The sequence below is a fragment of the Mauremys mutica genome, chromosome 7 (genome assembly GCF_020497125.1).
Source record: "Mauremys mutica isolate MM-2020 ecotype Southern chromosome 7, ASM2049712v1, whole genome shotgun sequence".
Taxonomy (NCBI): domain Eukaryota; kingdom Metazoa; phylum Chordata; order Testudines; family Geoemydidae; genus Mauremys; species Mauremys mutica.
Window position 1 is genome coordinate 86709305 of NC_059078.1, and position 19952 is coordinate 86729256.

The 19952-nt window shown below is 49.2% G+C and overlaps 1 protein-coding gene across 6 annotated transcripts in view; it reads left to right on the plus strand.

Annotated features, from left to right (window-relative positions):
• LOC123373876 (core histone macro-H2A.2) overlaps positions 1–19952 on the plus strand; it is a 57181-nt gene that overhangs the window by 33369 nt on the left and 3860 nt on the right. For all 6 annotated transcript variants that reach the window (XM_045023088.1, XR_006580913.1, XR_006580916.1 and 3 more), the window contains exons 7-8: positions 9254–9343; positions 18464–18638. In XM_045023088.1, coding sequence (XP_044879023.1) covers positions 9254–9343; positions 18464–18638 — 265 coding nt within the window. The remainder of the gene's footprint in view (positions 1–9253; positions 9344–18463; positions 18639–19952) is intronic.

Here is a 19952-nt window from a genome sequence, read left to right on the forward strand (position 1 = left end):
GAAATGACAAATGCCATGATTAAAACAGGATAGGTTTGATATCTTATCATTCTCCCTTCCAAGTCAAGACTTGTTAAATCTTCTGTGGTCCGTAGTATTAAGACTAAGGGTATGTCTATACGTACAGCGCTGCAGCGGCACAGCTGTACCAATATAGCTGCGCTGATTCAGTGCATCTGGTGAAGATGCTCTATGCTGATGGGAGAGAGCTCTCCCGTTAGCATAAAAAACCCACCTCTGTGAGTGCTATAAGCTACGTTGGCAGGAGAAGCTCTTCCACCAGCATAGGGCTGTGAACATGAATGCTTATGTTGGTGCAACTTATGTCGCTCAAGGGGGTGGAATATTTACACCCCTGAGCGACATAAGTTATACCAACATAGGCTGTAGTATAAACAGCCTAATTGTGGACCTAGGTGATCCTTTATTACTGCCTTTTAAAAGTTTTCATCTTTTTAGAATCCATGGGTGCTAACGCAGTTAAATAATCAATTGTTCTTCAAGTATTTTCTCAGTGGGTGCTCCACTTCAGGTGCGCATGCACCTCTGTAGCCCTGGATCAGAGATTCAGTTAGCAGTGCCTGTTCAGCCCACACACCCTATGCCTCCTCGTGTTGACACTGAGGCTATAAAGGAGTGCACAGATGAACTGCCCTCAGTTCCTTCTCAACTGCCTTGATCTGAGACGGAGCCTTGATGTGTCCCCCTTGAGCATGCCTCACTTTATCTTTCTTAGAATACTTAGTGTAGTTAGTTGTTAGTTTCAGTGTTGTTATAGTTAGTTAGTACAGTTAAGTAGGGAAGAAGATCATTTCTCCTCTCTTTCCCTCTAGGGGACTTGTTTCCTCCTGGCAGGACATGCCTGGCTTCTCCAGGCTTCAAACGCTGCCTTTCCTGCTCAGAGACTATACTGGTCAGCAACAGCCCGTCTAAATACTTCCACTGCTTGGGGAAGTCCTACATCACAAAGAAGTGCAACTTCCGTCTAGCCCTCAAGCCCAGGGCAAGGAAGAACAGGGAGATTAAGATCAAATTAATCATGGAGTGCTTCCTTCAACCATCGTCTGAGCCAGGTCAGGAGACTCCCAACCTCTCCCGCTCTGCAGTCACCCCCATTCATCTATCTCAGGATAGATCCAGCACCTCTTCTATCTTAGCACAACCTTCTCCTAAGAAAGGGGAGATGGAAGTGTCAGGGAAAACTTCCAAAAACAGGAGCACAGACTCTTACCTTAAGGAGCCAGCTCCAAAAATGACCAGGTCTCTGGAGAGATCTACAGTCTCTGAAGCCTTAGCTTCTTAGCTTGGTACCATTGACTCAAAGGACTCCTCCTCTGGTACCGGCAGGTCTGTGAAGTCCTGGAGTCCCAGAGACATTGCTCTGATAAGACCTCATTACCATCTTGGAGCAAGGAGGGCGAGCATAGACACTTGGGATGGGAACCATTGGGTTTGGCCCAGCCATTGGTACCTTTGCATTCATCCCAGCTGTTACCTGTGTATTCTGCCCAGCCATCGGTACCGGCACCCTTGGCACCAAGCATGTAACAGTGCCAGGTATCATTAGCATCAACTTTTTTATGCCCACCAATGGTACCATCAGCAACTCTGTCAGTGCAGCTACTGCATTGGTACCGATCTCCTACTCAGGATCGCAGGAGTTTAGGTATACAAGGGACCTCTCAATAACAGATGAGCGAGAGTCCCCACTCCTCTTGGGTACTGAGCATCTGTAGGTGCTGAGACCCTGATCTCTGGATTACCACCTCTGGTACTGCAGGACTTTCCACCGTTTTCTGTGGGTGTTACCCCATTGGACTTGATGGAGGAAGATGAGGAAGACTTTCAGTCAGTCTCTTCTATTTCTGTTCAAGGTTCTCAGACATGTCTCTCCAGGAAGCCTTTGTCTGATAGTTATAGGGAGGATCACGCTTGCTATCAAGGGTGGTGGAACCAATCCTGTATGCCACACCCACTTCTGTATGGGCCCCGCAATGGGGCATATTGGGCTGCCTGTTAAAAGCAATTTGCCAGACCACTGGTACCATCTCATAGGGAGGCCAGAGTTGTTTGACTCTCCCATCCCCAACTTGTCTCCCCCACTGGAGGAAACAATTGAGGAACAGGAGGCTAAGGAGGTTACCACTCAAATACATATTTCATCCTTGTCCCCGGAGAAGGCCACCACTCCTTGGGAGATGTTTTTCTTCTGTCCTGGAGAAGGGGACTGTTCTGTGCATTCCTTCCAATGCCACTTATATTAAGGGTGATGAACAAGATCAGATAGGACAGATTTCAGAGTAGCAGCCATGTTAGTCTGTATCAGCAAAAAGAGCAGGATTACTTGTGGCACCTTAGAGACTAACACATTTATTTGCGCATAAGCTTTCATGGGCTAAAACCCACTTCATCGGATGCATGCAGTGGAAAATACAGTAGGGATATATACACACACACACACACAGAACATGAAACAATGGGTGTTACCATACACACTATAATGAGAGTGATCTGTTAAGGTGAGCTATTATCAGCAGGAGAGAGAAAAAAAACACTTTTTGTAGTGGTAATCAAAATGGCCCATTTCCAGCAGTTGACAAGAAGGTGTGAAGAGCAGTAGGGGGGGAAAATAAACATGGGGAAATAGCTTTACTTTGTGTAATGACCCATCCTCTCCCAGTCTTTATTCAAGCCTAATTTAATGGTGTCCAGTTTACAAATTAATTCCAATTCATCAGTCTCGCGTTGGAGTCTGTTTTTGAAGTTTTTTTGTTGTAATATTGCGACTTTTAGGTCTGTAATTGAGTGACCAGGGAGATTGAAGTGTTCTCCAACTGGTTTTTGGATGTTATAATTCTTGACGTCTGATTTGTGTCCATTTATTCTTTTACGTAGAGACTGTCTGGTTTGGCCAATGTACATGGCAGAGGGGCATTGCTGGCACATATCATGTTGGTAGATGTGCAGGTGAACGAGCCTCTGATAGTGTGGCTGATGCGATTAGGTCCTATGTGATAGGACAGAGTTATCCTTACAGTGCTGATCTGGCTGAGACAGGATTGGTACTCTTACCTGCTTCACCCATGTGCCCAATCATCATTCAAGCTCGCAACCATTCCTTGTCTGCTATCACAGGATGTGGGTCACATGCTTCTTCCCAACCTAGTGGTTCTCTGCCTCAGAGCGTGGCTCCTTGATGGTTCACAGGGTTATAATCCTCCTGCTCTTCAGAAGTACAGCAGGTATTACTGAATAGTAGGAAGACATCAATCTGTACTACTTACCTGCAGAAATGGAAGAGACTCTTCCATTTGTGTTGTCGCTGCCTTCTGCTTGAATCTGTGTCAGTTTCAGTCATCCTGGATTACCAGTTGGATCTAAAGAAATCAGGGTTATCAGTTAGCTCAATTAAGGACCATTTGGCCTTAATATCAGCCTTTTAACCTCCAGTAGAAGAGTTCTCCATATTGCTCACCCTGTGTCATCTAGTTTTGTAAGGGTCTGGGGAATTTCTATTCGCAGATTAGGGACCCCATCCCAATGTGGGACCTCAACCTGGTACTTTATGAGATCTCCATTTGAACCTATGGCAACCTGTTCACTCTTGCATTTGTCTATGAAGACGGTCTTCTTAGTAGCCATCACGTTGGCCCGAAGTGTCAAGGAGATTGGAGCTTTGATGGCAGGCCTCTTGCCATCTCACGGCATTCTTTAAGGACAAGGTCTCTTAACGTCCATAAATTCTTGCCTGAAGTTCTACTGGAGTTCCCGAAGCCGCAGTTCCCTATAGGAATCCTGCTTACATACCTGGATGTTAGAAGGGCATTGGTGTTTTACTTAGATAGGACCAAGCAATTTAGAAAGTCACCATTTCTTTTGGAGATGGATTCGAGGAAGCCTCAATTTCTAGTCAAGGACTATTGAAGTGGATTTCTGGATGTATTATTGCTTGTTATAAGGTTGCAGGTGTTCATCCCTCCAGAGGGTTATAGCACATTCAACCTGATCATAAGCAACTTCTATGGCACTACTGAAGAATGTACCAATATCTGAAATACAGTTGAACCCTGTTATGTCGCCGGCCTAGGGGTTTGCCAAAAATAGTCCAGATAACCGATGATCGAGATAAACCCCTATCCACCCCCCCACCCCTGAACTCCCCTGCCCTCTCTCCAACACCCCCTCCCTGCCCCCTTACCGCGGTGCCTGCACGTGGCTGGATCCGGCGAAGCGGGACGGGGACCCGGAGCTGGGCAGCCAAAGAAGCGGGACCCGGTAAGCGGGCCGGGCGGCAGGCGAAGCGGGACCGGGTAAGCGGGGCCGGGCGGCAGGCGAAGAGGGGACCGGGTAAGCGGGGCGGGCGGGCGGGCGGGGACGGGCAGGGACCGGGTATGCGGGGCCGGGCGGCGGGCGGGGACGGGCAGGGACCGGGTATGCGGGGACGGGCGGGCGGCGAAGCGGAGCCGGGCGGACGGGCGGGCGGCGAAGCGGGGACCGGCGAAGCGGAGCCGGGCGGGCGGGCGGCAGGCGAAGCGGGGACCAGGTATGCGGGGACGGGCAGGGACCGGGTATGCGGGGCCGGGCGGCGGGGACGGGCAGGGACCGGGTATGCGGGGGCGGGCGGGCGGGGCCGGGCAGGGACCGGGTATGCGGGGCCGGGCGGGCGGCGAAGCGGGGCCGGGCGGGCGGCGAAGCGGGGACCGGCGAAGCGGAGCCGGGCGGGCGGGCGGCAGGCGAAGCGGGGACCAGGTATGCGGGGCCGGGCGGGGACGGGCAGGGACCGGGTATGCGGGGCCGGGCGGGGACGGGCAGGGACCGGGTATGCGGGGCCGGGCGGGTGGGCGGGGACGGGCAGGGACCGAGTATGCGGGGACGGGCAGGGACCGGGTATGCGGGGACGGGCGGGCGGGCGGAGACGGGCAGGGACCAGGTATGCGGGGCCGGGCGGGCGGCGAAGCGGAGCCGGGCGGACGGGCGGGCGGCAAAGTGGGGACCGGCGAAGTGGAGCCGGGCGGGCGGGCGGCAGGCGAAGCGGGGACCAGGTATGCGGGGACGGGCGGGGCCGGGCAGGGACCGGGTATGCGGGGACGGGCGGGCGGGCGGGGCCGGGCAGGGACCGGGTATGCGGGGCCGGGCAGGGACCGGGTATGCGGGGACGGGCGGGCGGGCGGGGACGGGCAGGGACCGGGTATGCGGGGGCGGGCGGGCGGCGAAGCGGAGCCGGGCGGGCGGCGAAGCGGGGACCGGCGAAGCGGAGCCGGGCGGGGGGGCGGCAAGCGAAGCGGGGACCAGGTATGCGGGGACGGGCGGGGACGGGCAGGGACCGGGTATGCGGGGCCAGGCGGCTGGGGACACGGTGGGTCGGGGACGCGGGGAGCCGGGCGGCTGGGGACGCGGGGAGCGGGCGGCTGGGGAACCGCGCGGCTGGAGAGCCGGGGAGCGGGCGGCTGGGGACACGGTGGGTCAGGGACGCGGGGAGCCGGGCTCGAGATATTAGGGTTCGGGGAATCGACATAAGGGATGAGAAACCCATAAGACAAAGAGGGAGTTTGGCGGTTCCACTTGTAAAACGTCGACTTAATAGGGTTGGCAAGTTAACCGAGGTCGAGATAAATGGGTTCGACTGTATGTAGAGCCACTACACAGGCTTCAATACATACATTTTTGAAACATTAGGCCCTGATCCAAACTGTTAGATTCCATATAGCACTAGGTTCTGCAGTACTGTCTTCAGTTCTGGACTCTATTCTGAAATTCCCTCCTCCATCTGGGGATACTGCTCAGAAGTGGAGCACCGATAGGGACATTACTTGAGGAAGAGGTTACTCACCTTGTGCAGTAACTGGTTCTTGAAGATGTGTCCCCCTATGGATGCTCCACTGCCTGCCCTCCTCCCCCTCTGCTTCAGATTGTTCCATAAGGGATGTTTGGGTGGAGAAGGAACTCATTTTGGTTTGCCTGCACACTCCTATATAGCCTCGGTGTTCAGCATGAGGAGGCATTGGGTGCATATGCATGCTGAACGGATGCGGTTAACTAAAAATCTCCGATCAAGGGCTTGAGAGGCACATGCGCACCTGAAGTGGAACACCCATAGGGACACACATCTCGAAGAAATGCAGTTACTGCATAAGGTGAGTAATCTCTTCATATATCCCTTTCTGTATTACAGTTATTTTGTATTTGCATTTGAAAAAGCTCAGAAGGAAATGAAATGTATTTATAATACTACTTATCATGTCTTTCGCTGTAGATCTCACATGCTTTGTAAACATCAGTGTCATAAGCCTAACACCACTCCTGTGAGATAAGGAAGTACCATTATCCCCATTTTATAAGTGGGGAATCTGAGGCACAGGGTAGTGAAGTTACTTGCCCAAGATCAATTGCAGTCAGGATCCCGGAAATAGGCACAGGATCAGGGCTTTATATAATCATTCAGCAAGGATTTCATCCCCACTGGCATCTCAACTGTTTGTTTGTTTTATAAATGATTGCAGAAAAGCAATTGGATCAGTTACCTCAGCTGATTCTGGAAGTCCAATAAAATACAATTTCTGCTGGCATAATTTTCCTGATTGTCCACTTTCTTCACCAGGGAACTGAAGTGAAGTTGCAGAGTAGCGATCTCTCTGCCAATAAGCACTGTGTGTCATCTTCTAAATTGCTGAACCTGGCTTTTAGGTTAGCAGTTTTGGGGTATTCTTGGAAAATTCTTGCAAGGCACATTTTGTATTTTGATTAGAATTTTTTCATACCCTGTGCACATCTTATTTACGATAGTTTCTAGTACAGTAACTCCTCACTTAAAGTTATCCCGGTTAACATTGTTACGTTGCTGATCGATTGGGGAACATGCTCATTTAAAGTTATGTAATACTCCCTTTTAAAGTCATTTGGCAGCCGCCTGCTTTGTCTACTGCTTGCAGGAAGAGCAGCCCGTTGCAGCTAGTTGGTGGGGCTAGCCCCCCCATCAGCTCCCCGCTCCCCTAAGTTCCCTGTGCAGCAGCTGCCTGCAGTTCAGCTGTGTCCCTCCCCCCACTGCCACGTGCTGCTCCTGCCCTCTGCCTTGGAGCTGCTCCCCGAGACTCCTGCTTGTTGTGCTGGGGAGGAGGGAAGGAAGAGGGGGGCTAATGTCAGGGTGTCCCCCTGCTCCTGCACCCCACTTACCCCATCTTCCATAGAGCAGGGCTCAGGAGAGAGGGAGCTTTTTAGCAGCAACTGTGGTCTCAGCAAACTGATCTAATGAACAAGGCAGTGTACTTAAGGGAAATGTGCATATCTCCCTCCATTCCTGCTGCCTTGCAGAGTGAGAGAGGGCTCAGCCAATTGCTAGTGCATCATTTAGCAGTAAGGGAAATATCCCACCCTCTGACTCCTCCACCTCAACCAAGCTTTACAATCATCATTACTGTGTACCAGTATTAAATTGTTTGTTTAAAACTTATAGAGTGTGTGTGTGTGTGTGTGTGTGTGTGTGTGTTGTGACAAAGCTCCTCCTCTACGTTGGTGGGTCCTGGGCTTATTGGCAGATTTGCTCGCCTCAGAGGTCTTCCCTTCTGGTGGAACCCACAATCTGGGTCAACTCCTCCTGTGTCTGATCAGGAGTTGGGAGGTTTGGGAGGAATCCAGGCCCGCCCTCTACTCCAGGTTCCAGCCCAGGGCCCTGTGGATTGCAGCTGTCTATAGCGCTTCCTGTAACAGCTGCATGACAGCTACAACTCCCTGGGCTACTTCCCCATGGCCTCCTCCAAACACCTTCTTTATCCTCATCACAGGACCTTCCTCCTGGTGTCTGATAACGCTTGTACTCCTCAGTCCTCCAGCAGCACACCCTCTCACTCTCCCTCTCCCTCTCAGCTCCTTGCACCTCTTGCTCCCAGCTCCTCACACACGCACCACAAACTGAAGTGAGCTCCTTTTTAAACCCAGGTGCCCTGTTTAGCCTGCCTTGATTGGCTGCAGGTGTTCTAATCAGCCTGTCTGCCTTAATTGGTTCTAGCAGGTTCCTGATTACTCTAGTGCAGCCTCTGCTCTGGTCACTCAGGGAACAGAAAACTACTCAGCCAGTGACCAGTATATTTGCCCTCTAACAGACTCCTGTACCCCACTTGTCTGGATCTGTCACAGTATATATATAATATAGTCTTTTGTCTGATGAAAAAAAATTCCCTGGAACCTAACCCCCTCATTTACATTCATTCTTATGGGGAAATTGGATTTGCTTAACATGGTTTTGCTTAAAGTCACATTTTTCAGGAACATAACTATGTTAAGGGAGGAGTTACTATATGAGAGATCTGGTTCCCATGCTTTCATCCTTCTCAGCGCTATCTGAGGAGCAAGTACAGCAAAGCCTACTATACACTTTTCTTTAAACCTATACTATAAAAAAGATGGCATATTTTATAGAGAACTAAAATTCAGGTACTTCAAATAATGAGATACTAACTCAATGTACCAAAACCAGTAAAAAAAAAGTGTTACATGCTGTGTTATTTTCAAGAACTCAAATAATAAGCAGATGTGTTGGACAGTACAAAAAAGCATACCTTAACTTCAAGATTTTAACAATAAGGTCATTCTGCTGGTATCTCATATTATCGGGAGATGACAATTTAATTATGCATATTAAGAACAATGATGGTCAAATGTAACTGGCATTTAGAAAAATTTAGCAAATTTAAACCTTTTAAATTTTCCATTCACGTATATCCTCTCACTTTTTCATTATTATTATATCAGGGAAAAAAATAGACTTGGCTTTCTGTTTGCGATGTCAGAATCTCATTTTTATGATATATCCGGAGAACTGAACAGGCTTCACTTACAAAAATGCATTTTTAAAAGGTTAAATACAACATTATTTCCTCTTGGTTGTTTAATATACTAACCTCTTTTTGCTGAGTGAAGTAGGAAAGAGGGAATTTTTTAGTTTGTTCAAGGTGAAGAATACGTGATCATTCCACATGGTTTAAACATACGTTTCTTTTGTACATTTTTAGTTCACACATGTTAACAAACATTTATTCATTTGGCTCTTGTAAAATGCATAAATGTTAATAAAAATAAGTGCTAATAATAACAAGTAGTTTAGGATTGATAAATAAATCCTGGCGAATAAGAGTGAATCAAGATAATACATGTATAACTTTTGTTCTTGAAACAATTTGCAGTTGTATTTTCTTTTTAAAAGAAATATAGTTTGTTTTGTTTGTTTCAAATAAAAGCCTTTTGCTTTGTTTCCTTGCAGGCAAGGCCTTGGAAAAGGCTGGAGGGAAAGAATTTTTAGAAACAGTAAAGGAGCTCCGCAAATCACAAGGACCTTTGGAAGTTGCTGAAGGTAAAAAAGGCGCTATTTTATCTTTTTTAATATATCAGCTTTTCCTCCTCCCAAATACTCATTCCTTTCTCCTGCCACTTTGATCCGTTCTTGGGTTAATCTAGAGCTTTGTCTACACTAGGAAATATTTTTTTAAAAATCTCTCTGGTGATGCAGAGGCTCCTGTGCCTTCCTCCTAACTGGTGCTGGTATAGGGGATATACCTGGATGACACGGAGCAGGCTAGGATCCCCCTGTTCTGTGCCCATCACATGGCTTTGGTTTTTAGCCCCATGGCAGTAGTTAGGCTGCCTTAACTTACACCAGGGGACCATTTCTGCCCATGGCAGCCCCAAGATTGGGGGAATGCAAAGGTGAGCTTTATGACTTTTGACCTATCCTCCACCCCCAGATTTGCACATTGGGTGTTCCTCAGCCATAGTTAAGGATCTAGCTCGCAGTATAATATATTCAGTATAAAAAGAGCAGTAGTTCATAAGTTACCTTGTATTAAACCAATTTTATTAGAACTAATAATCAAAGCAGAAGTTTTCCCTAACTATACTTTAATTGTTTGAATATAAATATAGATGTAAATCTTGTGATTATCTTTTTCCTTAAATTGCTATTCTCCCACCCCGGCACAACAGCTATATTATCAAAAATATAATTATGAAAGAAATACTTGTGGAAATTTTAAAATACCTGTGGCAATGTATAGCTCTGAGCTTACTTTGTAGAGGTTGCATCTGACTTGTGAACAAAATTAACCGATTTACAGGGGTTGAAGATGGAAAAAAGATTATATCCAATGTTCCCTACAATACATTTGCTAATACATTGTCCAATCTAGTGTCTCAAAACCACAGAGACTGGATGCTGTAAACAGTCTCATTTTAAAAATCCTCCAAATAAATAGCCTAGTTTTAAAAGCAAAGGGCCATCCACCACTACCATTGGGAGACTTGCTACAACTTATTTTACCTCACTATCACACTAATTCTTAAACGCTTTTGGAGTAAACTACCTTTTTTACCCATTAACATCAATGGACAATAAATGGTCTTCATACAGGTAACCTGTTGCCAGGGAAGATAATGAAATGAATGTATTTTACCATTTGTGTTGTCACATGCTATGTTGGTATTTTTAAAATTGCCACTTTCATTATTTTAGATGCTAATGTATGACACAAAAAGTTTGCTCCTATCCATTCCAGTTAGGTGTGCGCGCGCCGCGTGCACGGTTCGTCGGAAGATTTTTACCCTAGCAACACTCGGTGAGTCGGCTGGGCGCCCCCTGGAGTGGCGCCGCTATAGCGCTAGATATATACCCTAGCCAACCCGTCCGCTCCTCAGTTCCTTCTTACCGCCCGTGACGGTCGTTGGAACAGTGGAGTGCTTAGTTGACCTCCACAGCCCTAGCTTCTCACTGTTTCTATCTCATACTTGTTGTATATAGTTCTTAAATAGTTAGATTAGTTTAAACAGTTTGTTGTATTTAGTGTTAGTTAGTTAGGGGAAATCGAGGGGCTTAGCCCTTCTTTTTCCCAACCCGGTGCGGGCTCATGCCCAAGGCACCGGGATTTAAGCCGTGCTCAGCCTGCCAGCGGCCCATGTCAATTGGAGACCCTCACGACTCCTAAGCCTGCAGTGCTTAGGAGAGTCTCATCTTACTGATAAGTGCCGCATTTGCAAGTCCTTTAAGCCAAGGACAAAGAAGGAGCGGGACTTTCGTTTGAAGCAGCTCCTGATGGAGTCGGCACTTAGCCCTGCGGTGCCGACACCAGCCGCTCCACAGACCTCTTCGGTGCGGAGCGCTCCAGCGGTTCCTGGCCGTTCCGGTACCGAGGCCATGAAGAAGCAGCAGCCGGCACCGGCACCCCGGCACCGTTCCCTCTCTCCCTCGAGGAAACGTAAGCCTTCGCAGACGTCCTCCAAGGTCTCTGCACCAGGACCTATCGCCCAACCACCGGCTCCGGCAGCGCATAAACCATGCGCTGTACCATTGACTCCGGCACTGCAAGGGCCGTCGAGTCCGGTACCTCCTTGCTCCTCGGTGCATACCGTGGTCGAGCTCGCTCTCCCGTCGACTCCGGAAACCTTTTCGACGGCGAGAGAGCTGATAGCGTTGACGGAGCCAACGCATACTCAACCCCCGGCACTGCCGGTGCGGGTTCTTAAGTCAGTGGGCAAGCCGGCTATCATGCAGCCTCCTTCCCCTGACAGGCAGGACAGACGCTACTCCAGGTCCCGGTCCCGGAGGCGTTCCCGTTCTCGCCGCTCCAGATCTCGGCACCGCTCGCAGTCCCGGTACCGCTCTCCATCGCGGTACCGGTCGTACTCGCGGAGACGATCCCGGTCCCGGTCTCCTGACAGGTGCTATCGGCACCGATCCGGCTCTCGGTACCGTTCCCGGCACCGGTCCTCCCGTAGCCGCTCCCACCATCGGGACTCAAGATCCCGGTCGACCTCCCAGCACCGGCACGGTAGATGGTCCCGGTCTCATTCCCGGCACCGCTAAGACCGGCACCGTTCCCCAGCACCGCCTAGGGACAGACCGGCGGCGTCGACGGCACAGTCACAAAGTCTCTCAGCACTGCCGTGGCCTTCGAGACAGCCGTCCGTCTCCTCTCAGGCAGACAGCGCAGTTGATCAGCGCACAGAGCCTCAAGGGCAAGACCAGGGTCCTCCTCAATGGGGCTTCTGGACTCCATGGGCCTACCATGAGACTCAAGGAGTGCCTTTTTCCACTCAGCGCTCCAGGGCATCCGACCACAGAGCGCCTGAGGCTACGGTCAGCAGACCTCCTCCCACAGCCGTGGTAGAGGAGCCGCTGGCATCCACGGATGCGGAGCATCCCCCTGTCACTGAGGCCCCGCAGCAGCTCGACGAGCCCCCACCGGACACGCTGCTCCCCGGTCTATCATCCTCTTCCTCGCCGGATGAGGCCGTCACTGGGGCGTCCTCCTCGGGCCCTCCACCAATCGATCTCCGGGCCCATCAGGACTTGCTACGACGGGTGGCCCAAAACATAAATCTGCCAGTGGAGGAGGTGGCAGAGGATGATGACCCCGTCGTCAGCATAATCGGAGCAGATGCGCCTCTTCGTGTGGCCCTGCCTTTCATCCGCACTATCCAGCGGAATGCGGACACTGTCTGGCAGTCACCAGCGTCCATCCTGCCCACCGCTCGGGGGGTGGAGAGAAAATACTCGGTCCCATCCAAGGGATACGAGTATCTCTACACGCACCCAGCTCCATGCTCGTTGGTGGTCCAATCCGTTAACGACCGTGAGCGACATGGCCAGCCAGCGCCCAAGTCCAAAGAAGCGCGGCGTATGGACCTTTTGGGCCGTAAAGTCTATTCGGCCGGAGGCCTCCAGTTGAGAGTCGCCAACCAGCTGGCTCTCCTCAGTAGGTACACCTATAACACCCTGGTGTCCCTCTCGAAGTTCTCTGAGCTTGTGCCATCCGACTCCCGGCCTGAGTTCACGGCCCTTGTTGAGGAGGGTAAAAAGGCGTCCCGCTCGGCCCTCCAAGCCTCTCTGGACTCTGCAGATTCAGGAGCCAGGACTTTGGCCTCTGGAGTGACCATGCGGAGAATTTCATGGCTTCAGGCCTCCACGCTGCCCCCGGAGGTCCAACACACCATCCAGGACTTGCCGTTTGATGGCCAGGGTCTCTTTTCTGAAAAGACAGACTCACGACTGCAGACCCTCAAGGATGGTCGAATCACCATTCGGTCCCTGGGCATGCACACGCCTGTTACCCAGCGGAGATCCTTCCGGCCACAGCCGTACCGCCCATTCAACCAGCCCAGACCGCGGCCAGATAATAGGCGCAGGGGCAGAGTGAACCGGTGCAGGCAGTCAGGCAATCAGGGAAACCAGTCCCAACCGCCCTCTAAGCCTACCTCGGGACCCAAACAAAACTTTTGATGGGACGCCCGAGGACGACCCACCAGTTTCTTTACCGGATCCTTCCCCGTTGTTTTTCAACCGTCTCTCCCAATTCCTACCAGCGTGGTCCCAGATAACAACCGACGACTGGGTACTTCGCACGGTGGAGTCTGGTTACCGCCTCCAGTTTATTTCGCCCCCTCCCTCCAACCCACCCTAGCTGTCCCTCTTCAGGGACCCCTCTCACGAGCAATTCCTCTTGCAAGAGGTCGAGACTCTGTTGAGTTTGGGTGCCATAGAGGAGGTGCCGGAAGGCATGCGGGGCAGGGGATTTTATTCCCGATATTTCCTAATCCCCAAGGCGAAGGGAGGTCTGCGACCAATCCTCGACCTCCGAGAGCTCAACAGATTTCTGGTCATGCTCAAGTTCCGCATGGTAACCCTGGGGACCATTATTCCCTCCCTGGATCCGGAAGACTGGTTTGCCGCCCTCGACATGAAGGACGCGTATTTCCATATTTCCATTTACCCTCCTCATCGTCGCTACCTGCGCTTTGTCGTCAACCACCAGCACTACCAGTTTACGGTGCTCCCCTTCGGCCTCTCCACGGCACCGAGGGTCTTGACCAAGTGCATGGCGGTGGTCGCCGCAACCATGTGGCGTCGCCGGATACATGTTTACCCGTATCTCGACGACTGGCTGGTCCGCGGAACATCCCAGCAGCTCGTAGCGCAGCAAATGGCCGAGATCCTAGGCCTGTTCCAACACCTAGGCCTTATGATCAACGCCGAGAAGTCTACCTTGACTCCAACGCGGAGGATAGAATTCATCGGCGCGGTCCTGGACTCCAATCTTGCCAGGGCCTGCCTCCCTCTGCCTCGACACCAGGCCATGGCTTCCATCATCCGAAGCCTGCAGTCCTTCCCGACGACAACGGTGCGCACCTGCCTCAGCCTCCTAGGCCACATGGCAGCGTGCACTTTCGTGACCCCATATGCGAAACTCCGCCTTCACACCTTTCAAACGTGGTTGGCGTCGGTTTACTGCCCACACAGGGACTCGATAGACACGGTGGTCACGATTCCGCAACCAGTCCTCGTTTCGCTCAACGGGTGGTTGGACCATGGGGTGGTGTGTGCCGGGGTTCCATTCCGCCCCCCTCACCCCTCCATCACTTTAACTACGGACGCCTCGGCCATGGGGTGGGGTGCGCACCTCGGCGGCCTACACACCCAGGGCCTTTGGTCACCCCGCGAGCTGACCCTCCACATCAACGTCCGGGAACTGCGAGCGGTTCGCTTGGCGTGCCAGACCTTTCGCTCCCAACTCCAAGGTCGCTGCGTGTCCGTCCTCACAGACAACACGACAGCGATGTTCTACATCAACAAGCAGGGCAGAGCACGTTCCTCCTGGCTTTGCACGGAAGCGATGCAACTGTGGGACTTTTGTATAGCCCACTCCATCCATCTAGTAGCATCGTTTCTCCCAGGAGTGCAGAACACACTGGCAGACCGCCTCAGCAGGTCTTTCCTCTCCCACGAGTGGTCGCTTCGTCCCGATGTGGTGCACACAATTTTCCAGAGGTGGGGTTTTCCCCGGATAGACCTTTTTGCCTCCAGAGAGAACAGGAAATGCCATCTGTTCTGCTCTTACCAGGGCAGCTCCCAGGGCTCCCTCTCGGATGCATTCCTCCTCCCGTGGAAGGATCACCTGCTGTATGCCTTCCCTCCGTTCCCCCTCGTACACCGGGTACTGCTCAAGCTCCGGAGGGACAGGGCCCACCTCATTCTCATTGCTCCGGCGTGGCCGAGACAGCACTGGTACACCCTGCTGTTCGACCTCTCAGTAGCGGATCCTATTCCCCTCCTGCTATGGCCGGACCTCATAACGCAGGACTTCGGTAGGCTTCGCCACCCGGACCTGCAGTCCCTCCACCTGACGGCTTGGCTCCTGCATGGCTAACCCAAGCAGAGCGGGACTGTTCCGCTGCAGTGCAGCAGGTGCTCCTAGAGAGCAGAAAACCTTCCACTCAGTCGACCTACCTCGCTAAGTGGAAGCGTTTCGCGCTCTGGTGCAGTCAGAAAGGTCTCAACCCTCTCCTGATCCCTATTCCCAAGATCCTGGACTATCTCTGGTCCCTCAAGGAGCAAGGCCTCGCGATCTCCTCCTTGAAAGTGCACCTGGCGGCAATTTCCGCCTTTAGGCCCAGCATAGGGGAACGTTCCATCTTCTCCAATCACATGGTTTCCCGTTTTCTAAAGGGACTAGAACGCTTATACCCTCCGGTACGGCGCCCTACTCCTACCTGGGATTTGAACTTGGTCTTAGCCAAGCTTATGGGAGCCCCCTTTGAGCCCTTGGCCACGTGTTCCCTTCTCTACTTGTCCTGGAAAACGGCCTTCCTCGCCGCGATTACTTCGGCGCGACGAGTCTCTGAGCTTCGTGCCCTAACGGCTGACCCGCCGTATACTATCTTCCATAAGGACAAGGTGCAGCTTCGGCCACACCCCGCCTTTCTACCTAAGATGGTGTCGGCTTTCCATGTGAACCAGGACATCTTCCTCCCAGTCTTCTTCCCGAAGCTGCATGCATCTCGTAGGGAGCAGCAGCTTCATAGCCTCGACGTGCGTAGGGCCCTCGCTTTTTACATAGAGCGAACGAAGCCTTTCCGCCGTTCGCCTCAGCTCTTTGTGGCGGTAGCAGATCGCATGAAGGGCATGCCGGTCTCTTCCCAGCGGATTTCGGCCTGGGTGATGGCATGTATCAAGACATGCTACGAGCTCGCTCAGGTTCCGGCTGGTCATCTCTCCGCTCACTCTACAAGAGCGCAAGCCTCTTCTGCCGCCTTCCTGGCCCATGTCCCCATTCAGGACATCTGTCGGGCGGTGACCTGGTCTTCCGTTCACACCTTTGCTTCCCACTACGCACTGGTGCAACAGTCCAAAGACGATGCAGCCTTTGGCTCAGCAGTCTTACACTCTGCCACATCTCACTCCGACCCCACCGCCTAGGTAAGGCTTGGGAATCACCTAACTGGAATGCATAGGAGCAATCACTCGAAGAAGAAAAGACGGTTACTCACCGTTGTAACTGTTGTTCTTCGAGATGTGTTGCTCCTATCCATTCCAGACCCGCCCTCCTTCCCCACTGTCGGAGTAGCCGGCAAGAAGGAACTGAGGAGCGGACGGGTCGGCTGGGGTATATAGCGCTATAGCGGCGCCACTCCAGGGTGCACCCAGCTGACCTACCGAGTGTTGCTAGGGTAAAAATCTTCCGACGAGCCATGCACGCGGCGCGCGCACACCTAACTGGAATGGATAGGAGCAACACATCTCGAAGAACAACAGTTACAACGGTGAGTAACCATCTTTTTTAAAAGCAAAGGGCCATCCACCACTACCATTGGGAGACTTGCTACAACTTATTTTACCTCACTATCACACTAATTCTTAAACGCTTTTGGAGTAAACTACTTTTTTACCCATTAACATCAATGGACAATAAATGGTCTTCATACAGGTAACCTGTTGCCAGGGAAGATAATGAAATGAATGTATTTTACCATTTGTGTTGTCACATGCTATGTTGGTATTTTTAAAATTGCCACTTTCATTATTTTAGATGCTAATGTATGACACAAAAAGTTTTTTAAATGGCTGGAGCTCTCCTGTAATACTGTGCTCCATCCTAAAGGTGACTGACTGTATGTTAAAGTGGTAGATCAGAAAATTCTTGTGTATATTTTAAATAGCACCACTTATAGTTAAGGTTTCTCAATAATTTCCATTATAATATGAGTAAGGAGCAGAGAAGTTTTTTTACCTATGTTTTTGGCACTGTTGTGAATACTGTGTCTAGTTCTGGTGTCTGCAATTCAAGGATGTTGATAAATTGGAGAGTTTAGAGAAGAGCCACGAGAATAATTAAAGGATTAGCAAATGTGCCTTATACTGATAGGCTCAAGGAGCTCAATGTATTTAGCTTAACAAAGAGAAGGTTAGGGGGTGACTTGATTACATGTATAAGTACCTGCATGGGGAACAAATATTTAATAATGGGATCTCTAATCTAGCAGAGAAAGGTATAACACGAGCCAATGGCTTGAAGTTGAAGCTGTACAAATTCAGACTGGAAAGAAGGTGTACATTTTTAACAGTGAGCATAACTAACCATTGGAACATCTTACGAAGAGTCCTGGTGGATTCTCCATCACTGGCAATTTTTAAATCCAGATTGGATGTTTTTCTAAAATATAGTCCAGGAATTATTTTGCAAAAATTTTATAGCCTGTGTTATAAAGGAGATCAGACTAGATGATAACTATGGTTTCATCTGGCCTTCTAATCTACAAATAAGACCCTGTTTTCAGTTGCTTACAACTTTGCCAAACTTTATCCATTTCCTTGAAGTTGAGTGGGACCCCAGAGAATTGGAGTCTATTGCATCCTCTGCCACCAAATTCCTATGTGATCCTGGGCGAGTCACTTAAACCATACTTTTCATAGTTGGGCACTAATTGTATGTTCCTCGTTTTTTGGGTGGCCAATGTGAGACACGTGATGACAGATTTGAAGAAGTGCTACGCACTCACAACTGCAACTGAAGTTGATTGGAACTGTACTTTCAACATATAAAATGCCATCAAAATATTAAGTACTCTGAAAAATCACCTCCCAGGTGCCTCAAGCTGGACATTCAAAACTGTTGGATACTTTTGATCTTAATCTCTTTGTGCCTCTATTTCCCATATGTAAAATGGGAATAATAAGGTGCTGTGAAGATAAATTCATTAAAAATCTGTGGAGCTTTCAGATATAATTGAGAGAATACCATAGAAATGCCCATCAGAAAATTAGTAATACTGTATTCAGTACAGAGTTTGAATGTGTGTTAAATAAGGCCTGAGACCACACACAGAATGAGGATAAAGACAAATATTAAATAACTAACCATTCACTGAATGAGGCACGGATCCTGTGGGGAAAGTATCTGATCATGTAATTAAACAACTGTATCTTAACGTATAGCACAAGGGGGGCAGTTAAGGTTGCAAGTGCAACCTTAATTCTGGAACATATCCTAATTCTTGAGTGCTTGATTTTGCAGCCTTAATGTTCTTGTAAGTTTTCTGGAGTGAACAATAATTAGTGTTGTGAGTGAAGTGCTTTGGGATGGAAGGTGTGATAAATTGTAAAATGATTATATTAGAAACTAATCATCACCTTTTCTTTATGTATTAGCTGCCCTCAGCCAGTCCAGTGGATTAGCAGCAAAGTTTGTGATCCATTGTCACATCCCACAGTGGGGTTCAGACAAATGTGAAGAGCAACTTGAGGAGACTATTAAGAACTGCTTAACAGCTGCAGAAGACAAGAAATTGAAATCTGTGGCTTTCCCACCTCTCCCCAGTGGCAGGTACGAATCTTTATCCAGAAGAGGCTGATATATTATTGCAAATTGACTATTGTAAATGGCATCTGTGGCAGGAAGGGGGATTATTATAGAGGCCAGATTCCACTTCCATTGAAGTCAGTAACAAAACTCCAGTTGACTTCAGTGGTGCAGGTTCAGGCACAAAGTGCTCTTCTTGAGTAAAATGATATGAAGTGTCATTTTTGCATGAAGATATCAATAAAAAACACTTTATAATAAATTATGTAGAACATAATCTAATAAAAAGGAGTGTCAAATCTGGTAGATCAAAAATTGGGCCTACCAACTATGTTTTGTGTTGTTGGTGAATAATTCTTTTAAGCTCTGGGCCTAATTTACGACTGTTACTTCCTTTTTATGCTACCTAATCTCACAATGATGTTTCTCACTATAAAACTCTGTTAGCTTCAATGCCAGCATAAAATTGGATATAAATAATAATGAACCAAGCACCTAGTCTATGCCTAAGCAGTTTGATAGAAGATGGTAAATTTTGGTTTGTTTATATAGGTTTCTCCCAAGAACACTCATTAAACAAGATCGTTGTTCAAAATCTTTTCTTTTAGATAAAAATTGTTTTGTTTTTGGAGTGTGATTCTGCTCTGAAAAGCAACTGTAAAAAATCATTGTGGGATTGCAGGTTTGTATCCCAATAATTTGCAGATCAGATGTGCTTGGTTGACAAGTAAAAACAGTGTTTTGTTATTTTTTTAACTGCCTGCCCACTAACCCACTTTGGACTCTGTCAGTAACAAAGCTTATGCAAACCAATTTAAGCCTTCATTTACACTTATGCAACCCTGCTGACTGCAGCAGATGCCCTTAGTTACACTTGCACAATCTTTTATGTTTGAGTTTGTAGAGATTTAAATGATTGGATCGAAGTAAATGATTTTGTTGGTTACTTACAAGAAGGAGTATCTATCTTACTCTTTCTCATTGTGTTGGCTCTACTGTGTTAATAGGAATAAAAAAGGTTAAAAAAACCCTTATTTTTACTCCTAAAATGAGCAGATGTGTCGCTGAATGCACAGAAAGAGCTGATCTGATAAGTAATATGCTATTTTTACATAATCACTTTTCAAATTAGGATCATATTTTTAAGGGATCAGGATATAAATGTAAATGGAAATAGAATATCATGTTAATGCATGTGTTGTTTCATTCACTGTTTCCATCCTTGGTTTGACTGTGTTTTAGTCAGAGTTAGGTTTGATAGGTCACTAGTATTCTCTCTTTTTATTATTAAATTGTAGCTTTTAAAATAAATTAGATTTCTAGTTTTCAAATTAGTGT